The sequence below is a fragment of the Rhipicephalus microplus genome, chromosome X (genome assembly GCF_043290135.1).
Source record: "Rhipicephalus microplus isolate Deutch F79 chromosome X, USDA_Rmic, whole genome shotgun sequence".
Lineage (NCBI taxonomy): Eukaryota > Metazoa > Arthropoda > Arachnida > Ixodida > Ixodidae > Rhipicephalus > Rhipicephalus microplus.
In genome coordinates this window covers 410,610,502-410,638,464 of record NC_134710.1, presented here as the reverse complement: position 1 = coordinate 410,638,464, position 27,963 = coordinate 410,610,502, and the positions used below count along the sequence as shown (strand labels likewise).

General features: G+C 43.5%; 2 protein-coding genes across 20 annotated transcripts in view; one reads left to right on the top strand and one right to left on the bottom strand.

The window, feature by feature from the left end:
* LOC119160977 (glycerophosphocholine phosphodiesterase GPCPD1) overlaps positions 1 to 27,963 on the top strand; it is a 159,156-nt gene that overhangs the window by 58,187 nt on the left and 73,006 nt on the right. For 5 of the 7 annotated variants that reach the window (XM_075880260.1, XM_037413271.2, XM_075880261.1 and 2 more), the window contains 7 exons: positions 147 to 366; positions 10,394 to 10,584; positions 13,273 to 13,430; positions 15,148 to 15,231; positions 20,812 to 20,922; positions 24,926 to 25,088; positions 27,563 to 27,698. In XM_075880260.1, the coding sequence (XP_075736375.1) occupies positions 147 to 366; positions 10,394 to 10,584; positions 13,273 to 13,430; positions 15,148 to 15,231; positions 20,812 to 20,922; positions 24,926 to 25,088; positions 27,563 to 27,698 (1,063 nt within the window). The remainder of the gene's footprint in view (positions 1 to 146; positions 367 to 10,393; positions 10,585 to 13,272; positions 13,431 to 15,147; positions 15,232 to 20,811; positions 20,923 to 24,925; positions 25,089 to 27,562; positions 27,699 to 27,963) is intronic. The other 2 variants (XM_037413272.2, XM_037413270.2) reach the window with 1 other exon arrangement.
* LOC142776489 (uncharacterized) lies at positions 236 to 18,170 on the bottom strand. 13 transcript variants are annotated; one of them, XR_012887569.1, is made up of 6 exons: positions 17,751 to 18,170; positions 17,369 to 17,389; positions 13,135 to 13,293; positions 9,324 to 9,426; positions 432 to 508; positions 238 to 359 (listed from the first exon to the last, which is right to left on the bottom strand). XR_012887569.1 is itself a non-coding variant. In XM_075880264.1 (5 exons), exons 1-4 carry the CDS (start codon positions 18,067 to 18,069, stop codon positions 480 to 482), a joined length of 528 nt encoding a protein of 175 aa, XP_075736379.1. In that variant the 5' UTR covers positions 18,070 to 18,170; the 3' UTR covers positions 238 to 359; positions 432 to 479. The 13 variants fall into 13 exon arrangements, 5 of the variants coding, with proteins under 5 accessions (XP_075736379.1, XP_075736380.1, XP_075736381.1 ...); XR_012887570.1 differs by having other exon boundaries at positions 432 to 505; XR_012887568.1 differs by lacking the exon at positions 432 to 508 and having other exon boundaries at positions 236 to 359.

Sequence of the window (27,963 nt, the reverse complement as noted above, 5' to 3'; positions counted from 1 at the left end):
TTCTTTACATAGTTTGGAAACCACTTTTGAAAGGCAATTCAGTTAGTCTGCAGCAGCATTTTTTCTATCTTTATTACTGTTATTAGGACTTGCTGTCCCGATCAACGTAGTTATATGTATTTTCTGTTCCTTCCTGTTTTGTGCAGCAGCTACAAGAATGTTTGCAAGCTGGATGACCAATGTTTCTAGTCCATTTACTTCTGAAGCAGCCTTGGAACTAGCCAATGACAGCTGTCGGCAGCTTCATCTGAGGGTGCAGGCAGTCACCCTGCATGGCGAGACCGTGTTTGTGTGTGGCAGCACTCCACAGCTGGGAGAGTGGCAGGTTGCCCGGGCGCTCGAGATGCACCTTGAGGACCCTGCAACGTAAGATATCTCGTTGTCCTCTGCATTCCCGCAAAACTTTTTTTTTTGCAAAAGAGCAGTGTGACCTCGTTGTTGCTGGAACAGTTCTTTAATGCAGCAGCAGGTCAAGTCGATCAACTGGAGTCGTGTATGTGTGATGCTACTGCGTGAAAGAAAAAAAAATTGTAGGTAAAGTGGTAACCCTTTAGCAAACAAGTCCGAGCCATACTTGTTTAGGCAGCTGCTTCTGCTTCTTCTTGCCAGATGCGCTTCTTGCCATGAGGTGGCAAGAAGCGCACCTGATCCTCTATTTATGCCGGCTGTCGACCAATGGCATGATACCCGCTGTATGACGTCAAAGAGTGGGTGCCGGCAGCTGTGAATCTACTTAGTTTAAAAAGAAGGCACCTGAGAAAATGGGAGAAATCTATGTCGGATACACAGCCACCATAGTGTTCCGTAAAGAAAGTGACAGAATCCCAATAAAAAAGGGCGCGAGGCAGGGAGATGGGATCTCTCGATTGCTATTCGCCGCCGGTTCATAGGAGGTTTTCAGGGCCATAGATTGGGGAGAGTTAGGGCTAAGAGTTAATAGAGAGTATCTTAGGAACGTGCATTTCGCTGATGACATGGCATTGATGAGTAACTCAGGGGAGGAATGACTGATCATGGTTACTGAACTGCACACGGAAAGCCGAAGAATAGGTCTGAAAATCAATATCCATAAAATTAATGTACAGCAGTCTAGGCAGAAAACACATTGCAGTAGGTGGTGAGCCACTGGAAATTGTAAAAGAATATCTTCTTAGGACAAGTACTAGTAACCGTGCAGCCAAACCATAAGAGTTAAATAACAAAGAATAAGGATGGAATGCAGCATATTTGGCAAGCATTCTCAAATCGTGAATGGTAGCAAGGGCCCTGGAAACGGGCTCAGCCCCTCTTGTCAAACCGTATTGTGGATTTTCGTTTTTGGTGTGGCATGTTTTTTAAAATCGAAATTCAGGTTTTCAGCTACTTAAAAACATCCCGCAATGGAGGAGGAAAGTTCAATGCTTCGTGAACACGTTATACTCAACTGTCTCAATAAATAACTGCAAGACAGCAATTCTATCCAATAGAAATGACAGGTTTTCGAAAATCTGTCATGCCAAGATGTCATGTTTTCCCACTTCCCTCAAAAACATTAACCCTTGATGAACTCGGAGAAGCCCATATTGCATCACAGTATAACAGAATACTTCTTAACACAGTGACAGGTAGACACATTCTACAAATCATTTTGGTCACTCCAGTACTCATCCTTAATTATGCTAAGTACACCATTCCATACTATATATTCCGAAACCTCTATATTCCACCACTTCCCGATAACATACTCCCATCAGTTGCCTAGACACACCAAAAATTCTGAGTCAGGACCTCTGTGGAGCTTTCAATAACGTTGCTCATTCTGCTATCCTCAGAATTTTATCTCATAAGGGTTAACGAAAAGACATACGACTATAGTAGAACCTCGTTAATTCAAAGTCACTGGGGCTGTGAGAAATCTTCAAACTAAGTGGGTTTTCAAATTAACAGAACATACGAAAAGTGAAAAAGCGGAATTATTTGAAGTAACCAGGCCTGGTTGTTTGCTGGGCCGACTAGTTTGTGGCTCCAAGGGTCATGTTTTTCAGCATTTCCTGACCCTAATTTTGCCGCAAATATGGGACAGCAGCGAGCGTCACTGCTGTTGCTGAAAAAAAAAAACAGAAGAAAAAAAGGAGCTGTCGTGACCAACTAAAACGCGCGCCTGCCGAAAACAAGACATCTTCACTGCAACACAGTAGTGTCACGCGGGCAGCATATCGCTTTCTTCTCGCTTTGTCAGCACATCTTCATAAGGCTACTTGCCCATTCTTTCTGCTAAAATAAAGAATTTAATAAAGGCCAGTGCGATGAAACTTTCAATCTCATATGGCTGGAAAACTCGATGATAGAAGCTTTCGAACTTGTTTTCGTTGTAGACATTGCAGGCAAGAACTCCGCCAGCAGTGTAAGTGCGCAAATTGCTGGAGCAATCGGCATTGGTGGTTACCATACATAGGGAATTCTGTCAAACTGCCCTTTATTGGAATGAAAAAACTTCATTTACTGCCCTTTATTTATATTCCCAGAAATAATGGGTGAATCACGACGTGCTGAATTTGCGAGAAGCATGCAGTGTGCTTCTCTACATGTCACTGCTGTGTTGCAGTGAAGCAGGTTTTGTTTTCTGCAAGCGCACATTTTAGTTGATCATGACACCGCTTTTTTTTTCTTAGATGTGTCCCCCCCCCTTTTTTTTTTGCACTGGAAGTAGCGAGGCTGGCCACTCATTATTATTGCTATGTTGCATAACCTCGTGGCTTGCAAGAGCTGTCGTTTCAGCGGATTTGCGGCGAAATCGGGATCAGGAATTGGCACATGGCACCCATAGTTTTCGAATTAACCAGTCGTGCTAACCGATGCTTCAAATTATTTGCACAGACTTGGATTGCAAAATACGGGACCGTGGAAATATTTCGAATTAAGCAGGATTTCAAAATAACAGAGTTAGAATTAATGAGGCTTTCCTGTATATCGCTAACTTTTTAGCCAACTGTTCTGCAATCGTATATATAGACGCAGATCAATCGCCCTCGTATGCTGCGGGGGCTTTTGGGACACATAAAAGACCAGTGCTGTCACCTTTTCTTTTCAATGTCTCTATGATGCTGTTGGCGCGAGCATTCAGACATATTGCTGATCTCAAGTTTTCGTTCTATGCCAACGACATTACTCTTTGGATGAGTGGTGGCTTCGTTGGATAGATTCAAGACATTCTGCAAGCCATAGCCAATACGGTCATGGCACTTGCAGGGGCTATGAATCTTGCATGCTTCCCTCAGGAATATGAACTACTCCTAACATCTCACTGAGGGGGTAAAAACCACATAGTCAATATACAGGTGTTCCTAAACAACGTCCCTATTATTGGTGTGTGAAGCTCTGTGTACTTGGTCTACACATTCAAAGCAACCAGCTCAACACACACATCAAAAACACTTCACACCACTGTGGATCAAACCTTGCACCTTCTGGGTCAAAAGTAATACACTTTGTGGGCTAAAAGAGGCCAAACTCATCTGCTTGGTCCAGGCCTTCGTTAGTTGTAAAATAACATTTTCAACCTCTTATCCACATTTCTTTTGTCAATCAAAATCTGGTCACATTGACATCCTTTTACACAGAACCATAAATTCACTCTAGGGGTGCCCATATGGACCTCCAGTGAATTAATTATGCATACTGGCACTTTAAACACCTTTGCTGACCTTGAAGAAGCCCATATTGCATCGCACTATAACAGAAGACAAACAGTGACAGGCCGAAACATTCTACAAATCCTTTTTGTAACTCTGGCACCCATCCTTAATGCTAAGTACATAATTTCATACAACATACTTGAGAACCTCTACATTCCCCCACTTTCCAAAACCATGCACCCTGAGCACCACAAACAGCGCAAGAGGCAGCGCGCAAGGGCTCTGAAAGAAGGATTCTCCTCCTCAAATGATGTGCTCTCGGTCGATGCCGATTATGGGAACAAGCATCATTATCCAATACAGTTCATCAACTCGCACCCAGGTCACTGCGGCCGTCTCTATTCCTGCCTCTTTTTTTGAGGAAACAGTAGAGGCAGCCATAGCTTGTGGGGTCTCGAAATGGAGAGCGCCACTCTCTTGGAGTGAATGGACACAGTCGATGCGGTCTGAACAAACCAAACCAACACAACACACATTTATTTAACTGCGTTTAGATTGATGATATCGTCAGCCGAATCATTATAACATCAATTGTGATCACGCTAAAACAACCTTATACATTATTACACAACACTCAACAACATGACAAGCACAAGAACACACACAAGGTGGCTTCGCCAATGCTTGGCTCACCGCAAAGGCCCCTGGCGCGCAAACCGCGCTGCCGCGCACTGGGGACCCACACGAGAGACAACCATTTGTGCAGACTGCCACCCGCTAAAGAGAACCACTCATATTTCGGGCGCCACCCCCCAGGCCTGCCGCCAGGTGTCACTGCCAGCGCTACACACTAACCATGATGATGATGGTGGTGATAAATAAAGACTGGAACTTTAGGTACAAAAGAAGAATGTTTTAGGTGACTATAATAGGCCCTAAAAACTGCCATTTAAGCATAAATAAGCATTAAAAACTTTCGTTTAGGCATATATAGGCACAATTCATAATTACTTCAGTAGCATGCTCAGGCAAATATTCAACTTCTAACAAACACAGCAGGCAAATTCTGTGCTTTAGGAAAGCTAAATTTATATTTTCTATGAAAAGGAATAGCAAGAAGCACAATCATTTGAACTGATTTAGGTGAAAACCTAGGTAATTTGACATTCTGGGAAAGGCTATGAAAAAAACAGTGAAAAACCAGCATCGTCTCAAGGTTTTTGGCCTTGAATTGTGCTTGCTTTCAGTCAGTATTTGCTTTTATGCGAAAAAGAATGCTCTGCGCCTACTGAAGTTAGTGAAGTGTACTTGTGGCCTAGCACTTTTAATGTTTTAATTGCATCCAGAATATTTGAATCAGCACCACTCGAAACTTGAGACACTTGCTTTAGCACATGCAACCTGGGATTCTTTCCAAGACAGATTCAAGCTTTGAGGCAACGCTGTCAGCAACAGGGTCTATTGGGGACGAGGCGAACCTTTCCTGCAGGTCCGAAAAAAAAAAAGGGTATCGTTAAGCTTTTCCTTTAAGCGATGAACGCGATAGCGATCCTGTCCTTGATGCATACTTCCACCACTTAGTGCATACCTTTATTGCATGATGTTACTCAACAACTTTAGATTGTGGATTACTATACAGAATAATCAATAAAGTTAAAAGTAGCTTGTTTTTGGGACGTTATACCCCACAAATCAATCAATCAATAAAAGTAGCTTGTGTCGGTGAAGCTTTCACATATGGCTGCGTTTTGTGTAATAGGTGCATGCAAGTTCTGTGCATGCGAGTTCACAGATGTTGCTATAAAAATAATAAAATGAATCTGTGTGCCCATGAAATGACCACAAAATACATGTTATTCATGCAGATTCAGGGGTTATTTAAATAAATTGGCAGTTGCGTAACCAATTTTGGAAGCTTTATACCTATGCGTGCTTTGGAGTGGACGTCAAACCTAAAATATTGTTGACCTTTCCAATTTCTTCTCCCCAGCTTCTCACATGGACCGTTGCTCGATCGACAGAGTAGCGCTGTGATCCACTGGTCTATTGCCTGAGAAGGTCATTTTACGGCTTCTCTTTATTCCGCATTGCTCGGCAGACTTCTGACAGCTGCAGTTATGAAAAACATAAATGCCAACAAAACTTATGTGTAGGCTGTAGTCGGCAGCGCTAGGCTAGCTTAGTTTCGGCTGATTACTGTACATTCTATATACACTGTACTTTAGCCTCCTAAATGCAACCGCCGAGCTGCACTACTCTCAAATCTAGCGATGGGGATCTTGAAGGGACAGTGGATACACTAGCGTTACTCTCTCCTCGCTTCGCTACAGTACACTCTAGCCGCGCTCACGCGACCATGCTGCACTACTCTCGAACCAAGCGATGGAAATATTTTAGAGGGGCCTGCTAGCGCTATAGTTGCTAGCCTCGCCTTTTCTCACTGGGGTACAAGCCCCGCTCACGTAAAAGTGTGTTTAAAGTGCGATGTTATCGAAGCGTTGGGAACCGTCACATGCATCGGAGCGCATTGGCAGAGTCTAGATATACGTTGGCTGTGGCAGTGCGTCCACTTATGATCTGTTTTTGCCGATATAACAAAGTGTATGCTTGCATCAACCCTATGTAGAACTATAATCGCACCTTATCAGCAGCTAAAAATATCAACGAAAAAAAAAAACTAGCGCACTATGCACATGCTGTCGTTAATATGGCCACACCAAGTACTTCTTGTTTTCTTCCATATGAAGAGTTCATTTAAGCAAAATGTTTACTTGACAAACATGAAAGGGCATTTTTAGGCACTGAAAAAGCTCATATAGGCATGAACCTCGAAATAGGCACTGATAGGCACAATAAATATGTGATTAAAATGTTTCCCATCCCTTAGTTCGTGTTTATATGTGAAATAGGGTCAAAACAGTCTCTAGTAAAAAAAAATAAGCATTTTGCCTAAAGTTGCGGTCTTCAGTGATAAACCCTTGTGAGCACGCCCTCTACCGCATGGTAGTTGTGAATGCGAAATGCGTCGTATCACATGCGCGAGACACGTTTGCCATGAGACACAAACAACTTTACAAGGGTGTTAGCACCTCCACAAGCCCTGGCTCTAAAACAGCCATATATCATTTCCGAGCAAGCAGAGTTTCTAAGCCAGCGTTTACCTAGTTTGGGCCCATCCCCTCGATAGGCCAATCGTTAACTTGACTTGTGAGTTGGAGTTGCACTATTCGCTATGCATGCGTCAGTATTCCAGGACTAGTGGAATCCTGACTGCCACATGGAGTGGATAAAGAGTGGGCCCCAACACTGTTATTTAATCTGGCATACCAAAAAGTATCAGTGTATATACTGACATCAAAACCATGTAAATACTTGTACCTAAAGTATTTTCTTCCATCGACAAGTCTTGCTGATTGCTCTGAGCATGATGAGCACTCATGTTTGCACCAGCCACGTGACGCTTCATCCAACCGTTCATGAGCACGTTGCCAGTAAAAAGTGTTAGTTACAGTTACTTAAGCCTGAAAAGCAACTATAACAGTTACAGGTTCCAAAAGTAACCCATTGCAGTTCCAAGGTTACGATGTGGCAATAGCTCGGTAACCAAGCTGTTGCTACGTTATGCCTGAAGAATGCCATGGCCAAATCTTGCCAATACTACTTCTGAAGCAATGTTGTACATGTTCCTCTAAAACAGCAATGAAAGCTCCTTTTTCCTTCCTTCCCAGATTTGATACGAGTTTCCAATACAAGTTACTCTAATGGAAAAGGAACTCGTTACAGTTAGATTTAAAAAATTAGAACGTATTTCTACGTCTTTCTCTCTGTATACTACTTCACCCTTCCTCACTGTATCTTCCCTTTCTGGCTCCCTTGCTATGTGCAATACTGCATGAGGCTCTGCTGTGCTAGCACAACATTACTGTTGCAAAAATAAAATAAACTTTCCTCTCGCACTGGCTTGGTCCTGGTGGCGTCTCACACTTCCCTGGGCCCCTAGCGGACGCCTTGAAGTGAAAACCAGGAAGCACTATAGTGGTGTCTCGATGCACCATAGTCATTTTTTAAGCTAGCCTCAGTCACCCATGCGCCACGTTGTCTGCACGTGCCACTTACATGCACCTGTTCAGTGCCATGGAATGTTTACAGAAGTAACGTAGTTCTCTCTGCTGCTTCTTCGTAAACCTAAAGAGTCACCATTACAGTTCCACTGATACAGAATGGAACAGTGGCATTCCTTCATTCCCCCATAAAGGAACTAGTTCCTGAAATGTCATTCTGTACAACACTGTTCTGAAGCATTTGAGCAGGAAAAATGTAGCCGTGATGCCTTATGTGCACAAGTTTTTGCACAACTTTAAAAAGACTGCCCAGCAGTACAACGTAAACGTTGTAATCTCCGCGCCAAGTAGACGGGTTATAAACTCTGCAGAATGACTGACCTGGAGGCACAGACTGCGGCACAAAGCAAAGGCGGCCCTTTGTTGATTGTGCAGGAGTAGTTTCTTTAAAATTTCTTTAAAGTGTGGAAAAAAGCGTACATTGGTCAAACTAGAAGATGTGTTAATGATAGGCTAAGGGAGCCTGCAAACAATGTAAGAAATATGCCTCATGGAAAATATTTTGAACATGTCTTAGCTAGTCATTGTATAACCTGCCAGGATTATGCTCCCGACCTAAACAACACTTCCGTCATTAAGAGGAGCAAAATACGGATCACCCATGACATTATCAAAGCATCACATAATGCATGTCTAGGGAAGGGTTGTGTAAGTGTGGCTTCTAAACAACGTAATTATTAGTGATAACTAATGGACATTGCGGTAATGTGAGAGAAAGTATAGGGGATAGTATTAGAAGTAATATCAACATGAATAAAGAAAAGGAGAAAAAATTGGCCCCGTATCTGCATGTTTCACTGCAAATGTCGTCGAAAGATGATAGTCGTGCGTCTGGAGAGAGTGAACAAAACATTTATTTGATGTTCTGCATGAGAAAATCGGTGAATGACATGCTGAAGGCGCTGCGTTAGAGTGCGTTGATGTGTGCCACGGAGGTGAACGAGCTCATCGAAACACGTGAGACATCAGTGTTATCTGGCAGTAATATCGGAAAACGAAGCACGTGGCGTGCACGCCTGTCTCGGAGGCAATAAGGTGTAGAATACAAGGAGACTGGTAGGTGCCATCATCGTGTTGTGTTAGCAAAGCATTGGAAACACTTGCCTTTTCATGCATAGTGTTGCATTGTCAGGACAGCGTGATAAACACTACAGTCCTTACAATTACTTATGTATGCCCTCTCTAGTATAAAGACACATGTGGAATATTGACGTGTTGTTATTGTGCCTCCGATAAGTGCGATATTTGCTCTTTAATCAACAATTGTACAAGTATGAATGCCGAAACTTGTGCAATATTGGTGGTCACTACGAATGGGGTTGGATTTTGGCCATTTCAAGTATTGTTTCGGGGTACAAAAAGACAAGTCCATTGACAGACAGACAGAACAAAATTTTTGCGTTGAAGGTCCCCAAGAAAAACTATCATCTTTAAAAGATAACTAGCCACTGGCAGGATTCGAATGTGCGACCTTCGAATAATGCGTCCGGTGCTCTATCACTGAGCTACAATGGCAGTCATCTCTCCGTACACTTTATGCAATATATATATATGTGCATTTAAACATGGGAGCGTCAGTTAGCATCACCTGTTGCCATCACGGTGAATGTGCAACACTCTTTCTTGCCTTTGTTGATGGGAACTGCTCCTGTCTTCTGGTCACTGGGCAGGGAAGCTTGTGCCAGAGATTTCTGAAAGTATTTTTCAAAAGCAAGCTACATATAGGACTTGTGCAAATTTCACATAAGTCATTCATTGGAATGCCAGAGGACTAGCACCGTGTCTTTTGGACTTTCGTCTGTTAGTGTGCATTAACATGTTCCTAGTCATAATCATTTGTGAGCCCAATGCATGTGCGTGCTCTCCTCTTTCTCTCTTCCTACATCTATCAAACTCCCTTATTTCTGTCCCCATTGTAGGGTACCATACCAGTCGTTCTAGACTGGCTAAGATCCCTGCCTCTTCATTTCCTCCTCTTCTCTTTAAATAAGTAATTTATCAAACTGTCAGGTCCTCTCCCCCCCCCCCCCCACTTACCAGTATTTAGTTTTAAGAGCAACAATCTTCTCACACGTGTACTCCTATGACACGTGTGCGTCATCCATGTCACCTGCTAAGGCTATCTGATCTCATGGTGTATGCTGGTAGACAGAAACAAAATACTGGTCAAAATATTCTGCCTTATGGACCACGGTGTTGTTGGCTGATCTTTTGAGTATTTGTTGTGCCAAAATAGCTGGGTTTTTGATGAATCTGCTCTCCTCCTCTTTTTTGTCACGCCTTTCTTATGAGCGAAGGTGAAGTAGGAGCCTGCATGCTTAATTGCCGTCTTCTTTTGCTCTTTCACCGTAAATGTTTTTGTTTTTGGTGAAAATAAAGTTCTTTGATTGATTGATAGATTAGTACCTATGTATGTGAGCCAGTTCTGTACAGCTACTTCATGCGCAGTATACTTGGCATATAATATCAGCCATACTAGTTCTTCATGCACTTTCTGCAGGACTGAATTATTACTGGCTGATTGGTCGGAGTTCTATGTGGTGTTTATGCTGTTTAGGTTTTTCTTTGCTCATTATTCATTGTTTGAAACGGCCTGACTCCTCTCATACATGCCGCCAGGTCATCATCTTGGTATATTTCTCTTCTCCAATGATGCAGGAAAGTTTGGGGTGTGAAGGTGTCTGCACCGCTGCACAAGACACTGGAATTCCGGTATTTTATAGGCATCTTGTTGGAGAACAGCAACATGATTGTGCGCAGATGGGAAACGGTCCGACAACCACGTACAGTCAGCGCCAATGAACTGACTATGGATCGAAATGCTGCCGTTGACATGTTTGGCAACTATGGTATGCATCGCAGTGACCTGCGAGTTCACACAATTCTTTAACCTTTAATACTAATGGGGGAACTTGTTGACTAGTGGTGAAAATGAGTGGAGGCATTGCTAAATCTGACACTTTCATTCAGTGATGAACAACATGTGAGATTGTGGAGAGGCAGTTTGTACTATTAAAATTCCTGCTGAAGAATCCTGAGTTCACAATACTGAATATGAGGGTTTGATGCCCCTTCAGTCGTTGCACTGGGAAAGGAGCTGACTATGTGAGGAGCTGACAGTAATGGGTGCCCTTGGGTTGTGATATTGCCCTTTTCTGAATGTTCAGGATAAACACTAATCGAATAACTGCAAGGATGTACACCTGTGCTTTTTTCACCTGTCTCGCAAGTTAAAATAGGTGCAAGCACAATGGTATCTTAGGGCTATGGCATTGCATTGCTGCTCATGAAGCTGTGGGTTTCAACGTGGCTTTGGCAGAAGTGATGTTGAATTGCCTAAATAAAAGGCTTCCTACTAATGTGTGTTGAGTAAGACCGGATGGCCAGAATAAATGTAGAGTTTCTTAGCACGACTTGTTTCAAGTTGTATTGTGGGTTGGGCATGTCAAGCCTCAGTTGTATGTATATATGTTATTTATTCTGGGTGAACCCTCTCCAACAGTCTTTAATTGGGGGAAGGTTTACCACAGCAGTGCTAAGTCTACACTTCAAGGCTCGCCTTTTGATATAAGAAGCCTGCTAGAAAAGTATCCGACCTTATTTTTGAAACAAGTGTGCTTGCATCAGCCGACCTTGAACCTTCGTGTGCTTGCGTGAATTTTTTTCCCGGCTGCCTAAGCGTCAGTCGCTGAGATGCAGCATGTGATTGAGGTAGTGCGCAGTGCTCTCGTTCTTTTTTCATTGCAAAGAAAATTACTGGGCGTCTGGGGCAACGTTAATGCATCAAATTTTGCCAAAAACATGGCGACATCCAAGTGGAAATCATTCGGAAGATCGCGATGGCTTTTTGTGACGACGCTATGAGCCACACACAGATTAAAAAGTGATACAACCGGTTTAAAGGTGGCTGCACATAGACGGAGAGCGAGCCTCGCTTCGGTCTGCCGACATGCCGAAATGACCAGGCCATAGCCGAAGTGAATGCTGTGGTGATGCGGGACTGCCGTGTGACTCTCCGGGAAATTATGGAAGAGGTGGGCTTGAGCATTTTCTCTGCACATTACTCCAGTACAGGGATGTCCTTCATCAACTACGTGATGCTGTGCGGCGCAAGAGACCTGAGTTGTGGTCAACAGGAAACTGGTGCATCCATCACGACAATACTTTTGCACATTCCTCACAGTTGGTTCGAACTTTTTTTGGCAAACGTCAGACTTCCATAGTTCAACAGGCTTCTTACTCTCCTGATATGGCCCCCTGCCATTTCTGGCTGTTTCCCCAACTCAAAAGGACATTGAAGGGAGAACAATTTCAGACAAGGGATGACATTACAGCTGCAACGACAGCGGAGCTATACTTCATTCCAAAAAAGGCCTTCTCAGAATGCTTTCGACAATAGCAGCACCACTGGGAGAAGTGTGTGGAGTCCCAAGGGGACCACTGTGAGGGGGATTAGGTTTCCAACGCTGCAATTATGCCATTTTTTTTCTTCCATGAAAGGTTGGGTACTTTTCTAACAGACTTCATACAATGGAGCACTATGTTTGGGATGTCTGTACCTGTTAGAATTTGTTCCTAGCTGTTAGTATACATGTATTTAAACTTAGTACTTAATTGGAGTACATAAGTGAAGAATTAGTGCTTAAATGGGACAATCGCCTTCAATATGGAACTGCATCTCGTAGCAAAAATTCAAAATGTTTTTTTTCTTCCTTTGCATTACCTTCAGTGAGATTCTATTGTATAGTCTGCATACGAAATGGATGTTGATGGCAAGATGAGCTAGTTCGAAATCAAAGTGCTGTCCGCTGTTTTTGTCCCTGTGGAACTTCGAGGTCTGTTCAACAAGAACATGTTTTAAGGCCATATGCACATACACAAGTGATTGTGCATCTTGTTTTCAATTGTTGTGCACTTAAACACCGTATTTTGCAAATGTCTTTGTAATCTTGCAAGAGCAGCAAAATTTATTTGTTTTGAATATCGTAAATTGTATGAGTAGAACAGCTATCATTAATAATGTTTAGCATTGTACATATATTAAACTTGATGTACTACTTTGTATTTATGCGTAGTTTTCTCTACTGTGTTCTGTTGATATAAATATTGTTTGGTATGAAAGAGAGAGAAAAAGGTAGGGAGGATGAAAAGTGGATACCTTATGTCCTGAGCTAGCTCATGTTGCTAGCATACTATGTAGTACTTGTAGAATTCTTGTTATCAATGCTTGAAATGTACAAAAGTAAATAGCATCTTCTCACTTTTGTAGATTGCATAATGAAAAACTTATGCACTTCCATAACTCTCAGTGCTATCCCTTTGAACACTTTCCCACCCAAAAAATACTTGCAAGAATCAAGGCAGTTATACTGTCTGCAGTTTCTTGTCATGTTTCTTACCTGTGGCAAGCCTGTGGCATTGGTTCGAAGAACTTGAACGAGTTTTTCTTATGTTCAACATTTGTTCAATGTCGAGGTAGGCTGCGTGTGAAGTTGTAGATTGTTCATGCAGACTGTGTGTACACCCTCTTCTTTCAGACGGTGAGGACAAGGTGGAGCCTGGGTGGTTGACAACGGAGTCCATAGTTCATCTCAAGATGTTTGACAATCCCATTGTGCTGTGGAAGCGAAAATACAAGTCTGTCCCTATCTCTTACCACATCACCCCAATTGACCTCTCGGTTCGTAACAGTGACGTAAGTGTCTGCACTGTGCATGAGTGTCACACGGCGCCTGTAATGTCACACGGTACCTGTAATGTCATTCGTTGCGAAAAACATTAGGTGTTAATGTCATTTTTGTTACTGCTACACAGGCATAGCGAGTGAAATTCACACCTGATGGCATTAGTCCGTGGAATGTGTTCACTGAACTCATGCAAACGTGATATGTGTAATCTCAACTGGTACTTCACAAAAAATTACAAGATTGATATCTTAAGGTAAGCGTAAATGATATTCAGACGTTTACTGAAGGTTAACTTTTCGGTAACTTTTGAATGTACAGGACAGTAGTGCGAGTAATTTGTGGAGCTATATTCTCTTTCCCAGACTCTAACTTGATGCTAGCACCTCCTCTTGGCCATGTTTAAAAATGCTCACTGCTGTTTTAGTGCAGTGCCACAGCGTTGGACTTGCTAGTAACAGAATAAACATGCATGGGCTGGACATCAGGTTAGAGTGTTGTCAAACCAAGTTTCCATTCCTGGGAAGCACCACAGTTCCCTTTTAATCACCGACAAAGTCTAAACCCGAAGAGCAGCTGATGTAAAAGTAAAAGCTCCCATTTGTACACTGTGGGTGTACAAATGGGAGCCAGCCAAATAAATGTGCTATATATCTGACAAAACATGGGAGAGGCCTTTGTCCTGCAGTGGACGTAGTCAGGCTGATGATGATGATGCTATCTTTTGAATTTGGGTTTCTGTTACAAACATCATGTCAAGCTTTCTGTTTCTGAATATGTCTTGCTTGTTGGTTGCTGCACTGTGCATTCAAAGCCTTCTGATGGTGAATGGACGCAAGGGGAAGGAACGTATCATTGTAGCAAGAGTGGTGGTGGAAGACGCATTCGGTGTGACCCTGCCTCCCCTCTGGATGAAGATAAAATTTTGTAGATGATGTATGTGTGTGTCCACACGAGTCTGTTGCACAGGTTATCTTGCCCTTAAAATTTTTCTGAGTACTCTTTTTTTATAATAAAAAGGCAGACTGAAAAAGTAATGCAATGTAAGACAAAAACTAGTGTATCAGAGCCATGTGTCTTCAAGTGGGTACTTTGCAAAGTTTGATTGTGTTTGTTTCTGAAAGTTCATTGTGTGCTGAAGCTGGAGCTACAACATAAAAACTGCTGATTCACTTCACTGCTTGGTGTTATGAGTGTGGAAGCTACTTGAGACATATTATTTTGTAGATAGTGCTAACGAAAATGCTTGAAACTTTTTTCCAAATGTCTATGGCTAAGGAATAATGTGAGATCACGTTATTGAACACTTGTACATATTTCCTAATTTTGCAGAAAGTGCACTTCAGTCATTCCTGTTGCACTGGTGAATCTGTTTAACCTTTCATACATCACCCATGTAGAGGTTCTTTGCACGTGTCCATGCCAGAGTTGAGATGCATATTGCTCAGCAAAGACATGAATTTTGTTGACTATGGCAAAGAACCAGCATTGGTGAACCACGTATGCTCTGCTAGCTTTGACAAGGAAAGCAATGCACATATGCTGGTAGCTATCCCATGTCTTAGCACAAGGTTTTAGTTTGGTTGAAGAAGCCAGCGCAGAGGAAATTACCAAGATTTATTATTTTTTGGTGTTTATTATTGATTGAAGTGCCAATTATGGTCTCAGCTTCCTATGTTGGTTGGGACCTTGAGCACTGGCTGACATTGTTTCATTTTGTCCACAAAGGCAGGGCCAATATGCGACGAGAGTGACCAGCACAGCAACACCTCTGACTTCGAGTGCGTCAAGTGGCCAGTCATTGAAATAGCGGTGAGTGGTCAGCTGCTTTTTTTTTACAGTGGCTAAGCTCATGCATATCTTTTTTTAGTAGCACAGTGAATTGTTCAACATCACAAATGAAATCAATGGTTTGCCTACCTTACATCATTTTTTAAAATTTTCTATGTTGTGCTTTGCTTTAGGAGTAATTTGGAACTCTGGATATCTAGCATTAAAAGAGGACATGTGTCCAAAATAATATGACCATGACATTAGCTTGTATAGCTCCTTGTTTGGAGTTGGTTAGTAGTTTGATGTGCACTTTGACTCAATGTTACTGCATTTCTCAAGTTTCTGCATTTAGACTTCTTTAAATGCTCTTAAAGCACACAAAAAGCTCACTGCCAATATTCTGGGAGTGTGCTTGTCATTATATTTATGTGGAGCCATCCAAATCGTATTTATCCTGGAAATGCGAATGAAAAGGAGCAGAAGATATGTACACCTCTGTGCCGATCAAGACTAATAACGTGAGAGAGAGCTGGCACTGGAAACATATTTGGATTGAGAACATGTAACGAGTGTAACTCATATATATTAATTCAGTCACTTGCAATGTTATCTAATGCGTACCTGCCAAGTCTCCCAAATTTCCTGGAAGACTCCCGGACTTTGAACATTTCTTGTGTTTGTACAGTTGGCAGGAAAATATCCCAGAAGTCAAAATTTGTGTGCGTGATCTGGTGTCATTGACAAGAATCTAGCCCGTTTTAACCCAGGCATTTTGTAAACCCGTCACATAAACTATAGACATAAATCAAATTAGGAGGCATTGCTGTAAACGTACTGTAAAGTTTCACTTATTATAAAAAATATTTTACAATATCTGAGTTATACGAAACTGGCTGACACTAATTCATGGAATACCCCAGGTGAATTCCACTGTGTCCTGTGGACCAAATTTTGGATGTATTGAACACTTTCCACATAGTGGCAGGTGGTATGCGAACCCGAAATGGTGAAGTGACTGCCAAGAGTTGCTTTCTGGAAGCTTGGGAAGCATGGGCGTGGCCAGTACGCACTGTCCGTACTATGGTTATGGTTTGCCCCCAACTGCTGCAGACAAAACTGTGGTCACTCTTGACATGATCTTGTATGGCGACGACGGAACTCCGAAAGTGCTTGCGCCTCCAATGCTTGCCAAGTTAAAGTAATCAACACTGCTCTCTGTAAATACTGTGGACAAAATGGTGGTTGATGTGATCATGGCAACGAACAACATAAGTTTGAAGGCATGTGTGCAGCTGGCTAACGCAGTTTGAAAACGGAACTACATGATGTTTGTCGCAACTGTCTCGCAAGAAACCGTGATTGCTGCGACGTGATCATTCATAGCAATTATGAGCATCGAAAGTATGTGGCAGCGGTAGATTATAGGCAATAGAGTTGTAAAAAAGGCACGAGGCATTTCAGCATTGCTATCAATCTATGCTTGGTGAACCGGACTTTAGCCACTTAGTTTTCAGCTGGCCTCAAGTGAAGCTCTCAAGCCAGCTGTGCCGTCCCCTGTTGATCGATTCACGTGTGGCCCAGGAAGGCATATGCGAGTTCTTTCAATGAAAAGAAATGTTTTTTGCAGATAGCATGGTTTGAAAGCCGATTTTGCTAGTTTTTTTAATATGAAATTTCAGCGATGCGAATATTTTTGCTTTCCCTTGAGACTTGTATAACAGAGATTCTTGTATAACCGAGGTTGGGAAATTCTACCTGCCTTGGTTGTTTGGCCGCTCAGTCTTTATAAGACTTGAATGTTGATGTTTACACTTAGGGGCTGTTCGGCTCTTTCCTTTCCTCGCTCCACCACTTCCGACATGTATTTGTGTAATGAAAAAAAGGGGGTGGGGGACTGTAAGGTAAACCGGTGTGCCAAACCCCTTCCCTTCCCTTCAGAATTCTTCCGGATTCAGATTCCTTGAACTTGAAAGATATGCTCGTGACATGATCGAAGTTAGCATGGAAAATCCTAGAGCTTAATTTGTTCATGTCCTGATGAGGGACAATTTAACTAGTGGCCAACCTGTGGACTGCAATTGAAGTGACAGTTACTGCATTTTCTTGTTGAATTCCAAGACTGTTTGCTACAAGATTTGCATAAGAAAAGCACGAGGTGTTTCATTTATGTACTCACCTTCATTTGACTTGCATACACCTGTACAAAGAAAAAGTAAGAGAACTGACTGTTAAGTTTCCTTTTGTTCCAATTGCATGTTGACTGTCATACTCAAAAGAATTACATCCTGTCTACCATGCATTTAATACAATTAAAGGGATACTGACACCTTTTTTCGAAGGCAAGTTTACTCTGCGATACAAATGTCATCTATACATACACTGCTCTGAGCAAGTGTGACACTCGGCAAACATCAATAAGATATATTACAGTCAAACATGATTATATCGAACCCACATATATCGAATTTTCGGGTTTATCGAACTTGCAAGTTATCCCCTTGAAATTCCTTTGTGAAAGTATAGATTTTCATACATTTATATCGAACAATATTTCTTACCCAACTTCGGATATATCGAACGCTGCGCGAGCTGGAAGGTGCACTTCGGCACTCGCACTCGCCCCTCCCGCGATCTCCGCTGTAGCGCGGCTTCGCTCGAGAGTTGGAAGGAGCGCTTTGGCACTCGCAACACCCGGCGACCTCCGCGCGGCACCGGTGGCACCAGGCTTCCGCCAAAACCCGAAACGCTCGAAAAAAGGTAAGGGCGAGAGGGCTCGGAGTGCACAACTTGTGGAACTTTTTTTTTTTCGTTTTTCATTCTCTTATGCTGTCTCCGCGTACCCATCGGCTCGGAGAGCAGGAACGAAGGAGCCGACATCCTCTTCCTTTCTCCTTTTATTTTTTGTTGCTGTTTTGCGAGTTTTCATCAGCCAACCGCAGCTCGCGCCTTTCTCTGTTGCCCGCACAGGCGGCCATCGCCTCCCGCGCGCTATCTTGCTTCCGTTGTTGCATCGCCTATATACCACTACATGTGCAACATTTCTCTTTTGCGTGCATGGTGTGCAACGCTGCTGCGAACTCCTGGAGTTGTCGGCTTCTCGTTTAGCTATGGCCAGCGTCAAGAAGTGCAACACCCTTGACTTTTTGACAAAATTGAAGGCTATTCAGTGTGTTAAGGCGGGCGAGAAGTGTTCGACCGTCACGGACGACATTGGGATACCACGGAGCACTTTGAGTACCTTGTTGAACAACAAAGCAGATATCAAGGCAAAAGTGGCGGAGCAGTGAACGTCAGGAGCTTGTCGTGTGTGCAGTTCTGCCCACGGGAGTGTAGAAAAAGCACTCTATGCCTGGTTTTTAAAAGTGCGCGCAAAGAACATTCTAGTGAATAGCCCAATGCCGATCGTCAAGGCCAAATGGTTTGCCGCTGCACTCAGTGAAACAACTTCGCCGACAACAGCGAGTGGCTTCACCGATTTAAGCAGTGCTACAACATTGTCGGCAAAACCAATTCTGGCAAAAGCAAAGCTGTCAGCAGCCAGGGCATCCAGCAGTGGATGACGAAAAAGTGGCCGGAAATCTCTGCAAAGTTTTCTCCTGCAGAGTGCTTTAATGCCTGGCGAGATGTGAAAACGGGCACAGGGGTCAACTGCTTCCTAAAGGCAGGCTTCGAGACAGCGGAACTTGCGAAAACTGGTGAAGACGACGACGTTGACAAGCGCATAGAAGACACCTTTTGCGTGTTGTCATCCCGCTTCCCGGCAGCAGTTCCAGACGAAGTGTCTGCGGGCGATTTCGTGGAAGCAGACTGCAATGTCCAGGCTGTTGCGAGACTCGAAGACATAGTAGCTGCGGTCGCAGGGACCCAGGATGCCCAGGCCGCCAGCTCATGTGACGGAGAAGATCGTCTGGACGGGGCGCTGGCTACACGCGTGTACTCCGCTGCTGATGTGGCGGCAGCGTTCGGCATCATTCGCTGACGTATCGGCCACATGGAGGTAACCTGGCTTTCACACCTGGACAGCCTTGTTAAGATCGAGACTAGCATCTCGAAAATGAAAAAAAAAAAAAGCCAAGATTAGTTATTTTTTTTCTCGCAAATAAATCATTCTGTTGCGGCGTGTGTACGAAATCGGTTGTCATTCTTTAATGCGCCTATTGTAGGTGATAATCCGCTACAGGTAAGCTATTGGGGCCTTCATTTTTTTATATAGAATTTTTCATATATCCAACTAATTCGCAATCTCCCTCGTGTTCGATATATTCGTGTTCGACTGTGTTTCGATATTAAGGTCAATTTTCTTGCGGCGCACCTACCAACATCGACACTAACTTGACCTCAGGCTACAGCACTAATTTCGGTGACTTCACCCAACAGTCTGGCTAGCTGTGATGACGCCAAGAATCAAAATTAAAAAAAAAAAGGCAGCCTGTGTGTCGCCTTCTCTATTGTCTTCTCGCGCCATGCGGTCACTGCCGTCCAGTGTACCTGTGAAGTGAGTAAGCAGAGTCTGGACTAGTGTACGTGCAGTCTAATACAAGATATACGCTTATCGGAGGGCAAAAAAATTTTTTCGAAGATGCGACCTGAATGCGCCACGAAAACTTGTGCGGGCACATACTACCTACCGCCTTGTAGCTTTGCTCACACCATTTTGTGACGTTGGGGTACAGTAGGAACCAAAACTAGCTTTTAAAAGCATGCTGTAATTAATTTTTCAGGGCACACTCATGCTTACTGGTACATTTCCTATGCTCTCGGGGACTTGACCTATCGATGAGTGAGAAATCTTGTGTCGGTACTTCTTAAGGTGAAGCTTTTATAACTAAAATTTTAGTGACAGTGGCGTATGCAATAAACCCAGCACCAGCGAGCACACAGAAGTATGGTCCTCAAGAGTGCACTGGTCACATGTTTATTTGTGTGTGCCATTTCTTAATACATAATCGATGCTGTCTCAATTGAGGGCTCATCAGAGATCAGCCAGTTCTCTTATGGCAGTCTGACCTTTTATCGAGGTGACTTGTGATCTCAGGTTGTCACATTTCATTGTCTGGATAGTAACGCTGGCTGTCATTGCTGCCTGTAGCTAGTCAATTGTTGTGCTGCTAAGCACATTGGATGAAGGTTAGATTCTTGGCATAGAGGACGAAAACTGGAGGGAGCCATTTGCTGTACAATAAAAGTAGTTTGTCAAGCACGCAGATGTGCGCCGCTGCAGTGGTCTAGTGGCTAAGGTACTCGTCTGCTGACCCACAGGTCGTGGGATCGAATTCCGGCTGTGGCAGCTGCATTTTTGAAAGAGGTGAAAATGCTGTAGGCCTGTGTGCTCAGATTTGGGTGCACGTAAAGAACCCCAGGTGGTCAGAATTTCCAAAACGCTCCACTACGGCGTCTATCATAATCATATGGTGGTTTCGGGACCTTAAACCTCTTATATCATCGTCAAGCACGCAGATGCAAAAAGCTTTGCTTGCTCCTGTTTTACTGCTGGGGAAGGCCTTCCGACGACTTCTTCCGTCAGCTATTCCTTATTACTTGACTGTGTGTTTCAGTGCAACATTAAAATTTGTCTTTTTGCGGGCAGCTAGTCTTCTCACTGTGCACTTTTGTTTGCAGGTTATGAAAGAACAAGAATACGAATTCAAAAAACAAAATCAGTTTGGAAATGTGTATGCACCGGAGGACTTTGTCATCTTCCAGGCACAGGTTATGGACTCTTCTAGCATCGTGAGTTCCACCTTGTTCTGTCATCCTGTCGCAATGAGTGCATGTGCGCAAGTGTCCCAAGTATTAGAGCACCTCGTTTTTGCACCATTTAATCTTTTTTATTTCTCTCTTTTTTTTTTGCAATCAACAAAAAATTGCAAGGCAGTTCACATTTTGTGGCTTCATCAGTATTGTTTCCGAGGGTTCGTCAATGCTTCAAAACAGTAAGAAACCTACGCAGCACTACATAAAACTGTTTTAAGTAGAAGGCGTCGTCTAAATTTGCAATTAGAGGCAGCAATCGCTATGTTGTGAAATGTCCAGGAGGCTAGACAGCTTGATTGTGGGTTGTCTGGCACTCTCTTCAAAAGGCAAGTGGAATGAGATGTGGCCCTCGGAGATTTGAAAGCACTTGCCCACTGGTTTGTTTGCTGTGAATATGATGGGCTGCCACCTCTTGGAGCTTGACAGACCTGACTACTTATCACTGGGCTGGAGTAGCAGCTTAGTCATAGGCACGCCCTATTAATAGGTATATGTTGTGCCTTTAGATAGAGCTGCAAAGACAGTAAGGACAGTTGAACACAGCACATTTTGATGCACTCACCTTGGTTGCATGCAAGTGGAAGAATGGCTAGAGAGAGAGAATGCTTGACTGCTGATTGCGCTCTTGTCTCCCCGCCCTGAACCCAGCTTTCTGTCTCTTGCTCCTCGTTCTTTGTCTCCTTTCATTTGGTGCGTGGGGGCTCTTCTCCAGTGACATTCCAGCAAGCACACACGGTTGATTTTGACACTGGGCTTTCCGGTCTGTTGTTTCAGGCTGTATTAGACGAGGTACGGGCTGAGAGGTAAGTCGGCCCGCCCTCACTCTGCTGCATCGAACAAGTCGCTCAGTCGTCGTTGCCGGCTTCGCCCCTACCAACATGTCCCTCCCCCGATGAAGTTCCTCTGCTGCCTCTGTTGCTGTCGTCAAGTTGTCGAAGGAGAGTCTTTGGCGACGACCAATGGCAACAGTGTTGGCGGTTGCCTGGCTGGGCAGCACTGCAGGTTGCATCGTTGACTGCCCCGGTCCGTCATTGCCTGCTTACCCCACCAACCCTGCCAGCCTCACCATCACTCTTTCCTTTCCCCGTTTTTGCCCTTGTCCCCTCCCTCATTTTTTTTCTGGGTCATTTTGCCACCGGTGCCCATAGTCACGATCGACAGCTTGGCGGTGGTGAATTTTCAACGACTTTAACTCAAGAACCAGTTCCAGGGACAGCGAAAATGGCAGCGGTCAACAACACCCGGCGGCTGTACGTTGTTCCGTGCAGTCAAGTGGACTTCACGGTTTATTTTGCCTTCCTTTGCTATCTACTTTGTATTCTCTTTTTTTTTCCCCATTGTCTTCCCTCGCCTGTCGACACATCTTGTTGGCTTCGTCCCGAGTTCGCTGCTCTATCAACGACTACCTGGCTGGTTTATGTCGGCGAACCAAGCATCCACACTGCAAGGGTTTCGCTCCCCTGTGTGTGCATGGTTGTATGAGTGTCATTGAATTAAAATAAGTGATTGAGCTGCCCTTAATGACCTGGATAGGGCTAGACAAGATTGTGGAGATGTCTCCAAGTAGTTAAAAAATAGAGGTTGAGAGGGGCTTGACCATTGAAGTTCTTGTTATGCAAGTTTAGCTGCTCAGTTCTGTGAGACTCTCAAACAGCTGTCGCTTATCAATCTATGTAAAAAAAAAAAGAAAATCCTGCACAGCCTTGAAAGGTGACCTTTATTTGGTCTGCATGTAATGTACAGCCATGGCCACGTCTGTGTAGAGCTCTCGAGCAGCCAGTTTTCGCTCTGTTGCCCGAAACCTTGAGGCAGTTTCGGGCTCTCAAGTGGTGTATCAGGAGCATGCACGGCCTAGTTGTCAGGCTGACCACGTCAGAGCCTGATACTGCACCAAGGTTTTGTCCCGCAGAGCAAAAACCGGCATTTCGCGTGCTCTACACAGACGTTGCTGCGGTTGTGCTGTGTGCTGAAAACATTGCTGGTAAAAACATACTGGCTCAGCATTCTGTTGGTGGCTTTTTTTTAATGCCGTCTCAAAAAATTACTTTTGTTGAGTGTGAAACGTTCATCTCCAATGCCTTATCATTGGTGCTTTAAAACCTTTGTACAGGGACACTTTGGATAAGCAAATAGCCACTTTTTTTTTGCTCTTTTTGATGAAAATGCACATAGGGCAAAGAAATTTCGCTTTCAGTCTCAAATGTCTGGAAAATTGCATTAGGGCTATCCTGTTACCGTGCCACATTTCTGAGTGTTTATGAACCTTTCAAGCCCCTTTTTTGTGCAGGGTATTGTGACCATGGCCTTTGTGGCTGCCCTCTGAAACTTCAGTTCTTTTTTTCCCATATAGCACGAAGTTCCTAGTGGCAGCTGTTGTGTGCATTCTTAACTAGAGTGACTAAAAAGTAAGTTGGCCGTTGAATAAGTACTAACTAGCCAGATAATGCAGCTGACCATAAAGCAACTGGGCCGGTAATCATAGACTCCATCTGAAGGGGTCCTGAACCTTCCATGGCATTTGGTGAGGAAACATACACAGAAGAAAGCAGATGCTGCTGTGAATAGCTCAGCCAAATCTTGCAGTCATGCATAGCAAAGTATTCACAAGTAGAACAGAAAGTTACGACTTTCTCATGGGCTTGTTTCTCTTCTAATATCGTGCTTGCAAAAGTTTGTTGCACATAGCGAGGAGGGTTCCAGCCAATTAATTAAACAAGAACATGTCTTTGCGTTGCCCCCAAGCACCCTGTCGTGGTTCCGAGATTTGAAAAACAGAAGAATAAAAACGGGGTGCAACACTTTTGACAGGCATTCTCAAGTTTTGGGTGGTAGTTTACTATAATTTCTCTAAAGAAGGTATATAACAGCTGCATGTTATGGTACACACTTATGCAGCAAAAGCTTGGGGGCTTGGAAAGAGCATTCGACGTAATTACAGTAAAACTTGCAGTAAAATTGCCGTTCGACTTAATTCAGGATGACGTAGCCAGCCATGGAAAGGAAAATGAGTGGTGTGACCTAAAGGGACAAGAATAGAGAAGAGTGGGCTAGAAATGAATGAGTTAAGGATACGAGAGTCGAAATGGAGAAGAAATGGGCATTGGCAGGGCAAGTAGCGCAAAGGTAAGATAACTGCTGCTAATTAAAGGAGCCCTGCAACACTTTCGCGAAATTTTGCCGATCAGTAGTCAAAGCTCCTGAGAGCATGAGAGTCAAACATTATAGTGCAGCACGCAGCCAGGAATTTACAATTGATTCTCAACATCAGCTTGCTCACTCTTCTCTCCACAAATGATGCCATATACCTAAAATGACCTAGAAACAGACTGGAACTTTTCATTATTGTAGTTGAGGGCTGGTGGCTGTCTAAGCTGTCCAGGCCGACGTCTGTGGTGTAATTGAGCCATTAAAACACTGCCAAATAATATTGAAGGTCTCAATTTTCATCTACGATATCAAGAAATCAGTCTCTTCTTGTTGCACTTGAAAGTAACCTGCTTAATTCATCATTTTAGCTTTGCTTAGCTCTTCCACATGACTGGCTTGCCCGCCTTATTTTACAAATTATTTGTACATATTAAGCAGTGATAGCATAATCTTGAATTGCTGTAAATTCTCTGCTCCTATTACGTGCGAGGCCAAGTCGTCGCAATGCCGCAAAAATGCTTTTGTGCACAGAGTATTATAGAATGTTAGTTACATTGAAGAAGAGACGACCTAGAGACACTGAGTTATTGGCTTTTAGTATGTATTGGTGTTTATGAATTCGTAGCACATGTACTTAGAGGTATACATCATTTTATTTTCTGTTACTGTGGCGTGCTAGATGTCTTTGGCTGGCATGTATAAGCCTTGGTTGCTAAAACGACAGGCTTGCCGAACCTTGCCTGTTAATAGTGAGGGGATGATGCATGTATTTATTGGGACAGAAAGAAAAAACGCAGTTAAAACATGATCATCTTTTTTTTTTCATTGGCAGGCATACAAGGTAGACTTCTACATGCATCGGAGTACCGATGAGGCGAGCATTCCCGAGAACATCGGTATCAGCTACATCTTGCCAGGGAACATGCAGGGGACCTTCGGGACATGCACTGTACCCATTACTGGCACCCGGCACCAGCCTGTTGGCCAACTAAATGGTGAGGCTCGTTCCTAGTGCTTGCATGTGTTCACAGACGCATTGTGAAGGCACCAATAATGACAGCCTCGTAGGAAACTCTGTAGGATACCTACATGGACCAGCTGCCTGCTTTTAGGCTCAGTAACATAGACATCAATTTTGTTAATGGAAGCAGCGCTAACTAACCCTCTGATTGATGTGCATACTCAAATAGCCAGAGAACTGGATGGGCAAATGGCTGCTGCAGTAGCGTACATCTGTTGAAGCATTCCATGTATGACATGGAAGATGCGAGTTCAGCTCTCGCCTATGGCTACCTATCTTTTTGCCAACTTTTATTTTTCTCAACCTGATTCTGTGCTTGTGAAAGTTTTTCGGATCACGTTATTCTTCTTCTTCATTGCATAGCGAAGGCCTTCAGTAAGGCAGTGAACTCCTTGGCTCACAAGTAACAAAGTGTTCGGAGGCTGCCAAGATGGCTGCATTCAGGCTAAAGTCTTGCAGCTGCAATGTGTGCACTACTCGAGAATGCACCTTGCCATTAAAAGTTAATTCTTTGTGGTGTGCATTAAGCAGGGGTGCTACAGCTGCGCCAATTGCGCCAATTTGATACAATTCCCGATTGTTGCACTGAGCTGCGCCAAAACCGTGAAATTTGTTTAAATTGTGAAACGCTGTGCCAAAATGCCCACCCAGCCTCAAAATTTTTTTTCAGGTGCGCTAATTTCGGCAAGAAATGCAGGCCACTTTGGCCACCTGCATCTTGTGCCATTTGTCAAAGCGTGCAGACCTGAAATAGTGCCTAGAATATACTTAAAATATTGTAGGCACCCGCTCCTACGCTCGCGCGACGCGATCGACCAGATGAAGTAACAATGCTGCACCTTGGTCTTTCCTTACAGCCTCACTGAAACTTCATTTTATCGATATAGCATGAAACAGGCTTTATGTTGTGGTTTAATATACATGGTGTTCTATATAAGTGTACATGTGAACAGCTAAATACATCGTTACACTGAGAATTTTGTTATGTGAAAGTGCATCATATTGAGATTTGACTAGCTGTATGCACTCTTGAATAGCATTGCTGACAAAAATTATGTCCCGCATATGTATACAGTAATACCTCGTTTACTCAAACTCGCATATTTAAAAAACTGGCGAGGTCAAAATTTTTCGCTGCACCAAACATTTTCCTAATATGTTCCATGTATATTTTTTCCTTTATCTCTAAGTATTTTTGGGTCGGATTGCGGATAACTCGAAATCTTGACTAGAAGTGTAATGAAAATTTCACTGCCGGACCATTTCGCAAGGTTTGTGCAATGCTGCCACACCTGAAGTTTGTCTGTTTTTTTTTTCTTATTTAACCACGCCTGTCACTGCGTTGATGCTTTCCGCAAATACGAAGTGCACGAAGTCTCCGCCCAGAGACATATGAAGTTTCTCCAGCAACCCTGTGGCGCATCATTGACACATGCGCTGAGCAAGAAGGCCCTCTGCCCACGCTTGGCGTAGTTTGTCTTGTTCGCTTTGAGCAGGGCTAATGATTTTCCCTGAGCTGTGATTTTCGTTCATTTGCGCAAACTGAACGGTATGGATTTTTTGCTGACTTCGAGGAGCCGCAACATTGCATGAGTATAGCAAGCATAGCAACAAATCAGTGCAAGTCGCTAATGCTAGAAAAAGAGTTTGCCCTAATTAAATAAGTGGAGAAAAGAAGCCGAGCGAAATCTAGCATCGCGCAAGATTTTGGCATCTCTTTCTTTACACTTTCGACGGTGCTGAAAAACAAACAGAAGTTGCTCGATGGATTTCAGCAGAGACTGTGGACAACTTTGTCAAGATGGCATCAATCTTACAAATAACGATGCGTGACTTTTCTGGAGTACGCGCTGTGGGAGCAGGATGTGGCGGTGACAGGAGAAATGACGGACACTAAAATCGTTCAAACGGCCGCTAACCTAAGGGACGGCGGAGACGACGGCGATGACGAACCATCTTAAAAGGCGGTGACATCTGAGATGAGAAATTTGCTGCACTTGCTTTTAAATAAGGTCGAGTGCAGCGGTGTGGAAGATCGACTGATGCGATGCGTTAAGCAGCTCGAAGATGCCTTCATAGGCTCGTCTACAACCTCAAAGCAGACGAGCATTTGGCAGTTTTTTTTTTTCTGCTAAATAAAATGGCACTGCGGCAAAACCCAGCCGGTTTAAGTCTCTTGTATGTTATTTTTTCTCTTTTAAACCTGCACGAGAAGAAAGATGAGAAACTACTACTAAAGAGCTGGTAAGTAGAAGCAATTTTTCTAAAAAGCGCTTATTTTTTCTAGGTGCTAGCGCAACTTTTCCTATGTTGAAAATCCGTTTATATTGAAATTTTTCCTGGTTTGTTTTTATGACTTCGAGTTAACGAGGTATTACTGCATTTACCCGATCTTGATTGATAGCTTGTGGAGGCTAAAAGTGGGGGCGGGGGGTTGTTTTGATGCAGTTTCGTACCTGATCATCAAGCCTCTGGCCGATTATTCGTGTAACTGCCGAGAGACCTACTCCAAGTTTTGGAAAAAGACGAATAGGAGTCTGGATGTGGGGCACAGAGGTGCGGGCAACGCACGGCGAACGGACAAGTAAGTTGGTTGGCTAGCAAATGTGGCATGGGAGTGTCTGTTGGTGCTGGTTCTAAGGCGGTGGGGGTAGATCAACTTTTCTAGCTGCCCCACTTCACACAGACATTAGAGAAAAAGCCCACATAATAGAATGTACGTAGCTAAAAAAAAATCCTATATTAACATTCCAACATGGTGTGCTGTGAAGCTATATCAGCCTGTTGTGTATTCATTACGAATGGACCAACCAGCAGAGAGTACAGTATGCAATTCAAGTACAGTAGTC

Excerpts from the sequence above, each read along its gene's own strand:
- LOC142776489 (XM_075880263.1), bottom strand. The coding sequence starts at position 18,069 with ATGTCGGCTCCTTCGTTCCTGCTCTCCGAGCCGATGGGTACGCGGAGA. Across the intron at positions 17,390-17,750 it reads TTCGATATATCCGAAGTTGG|GTGTATGCAAGTCAAATGAA; the intron begins GTAAGAAATATT and ends TTCTTTGTACAG. Across the intron at positions 13,294-17,368 it reads TGTATGCAAGTCAAATGAAG|GCTCCACCTTGTCCTCACCG; the intron begins GTGAGTACATAA and ends TCAACCACCCAG.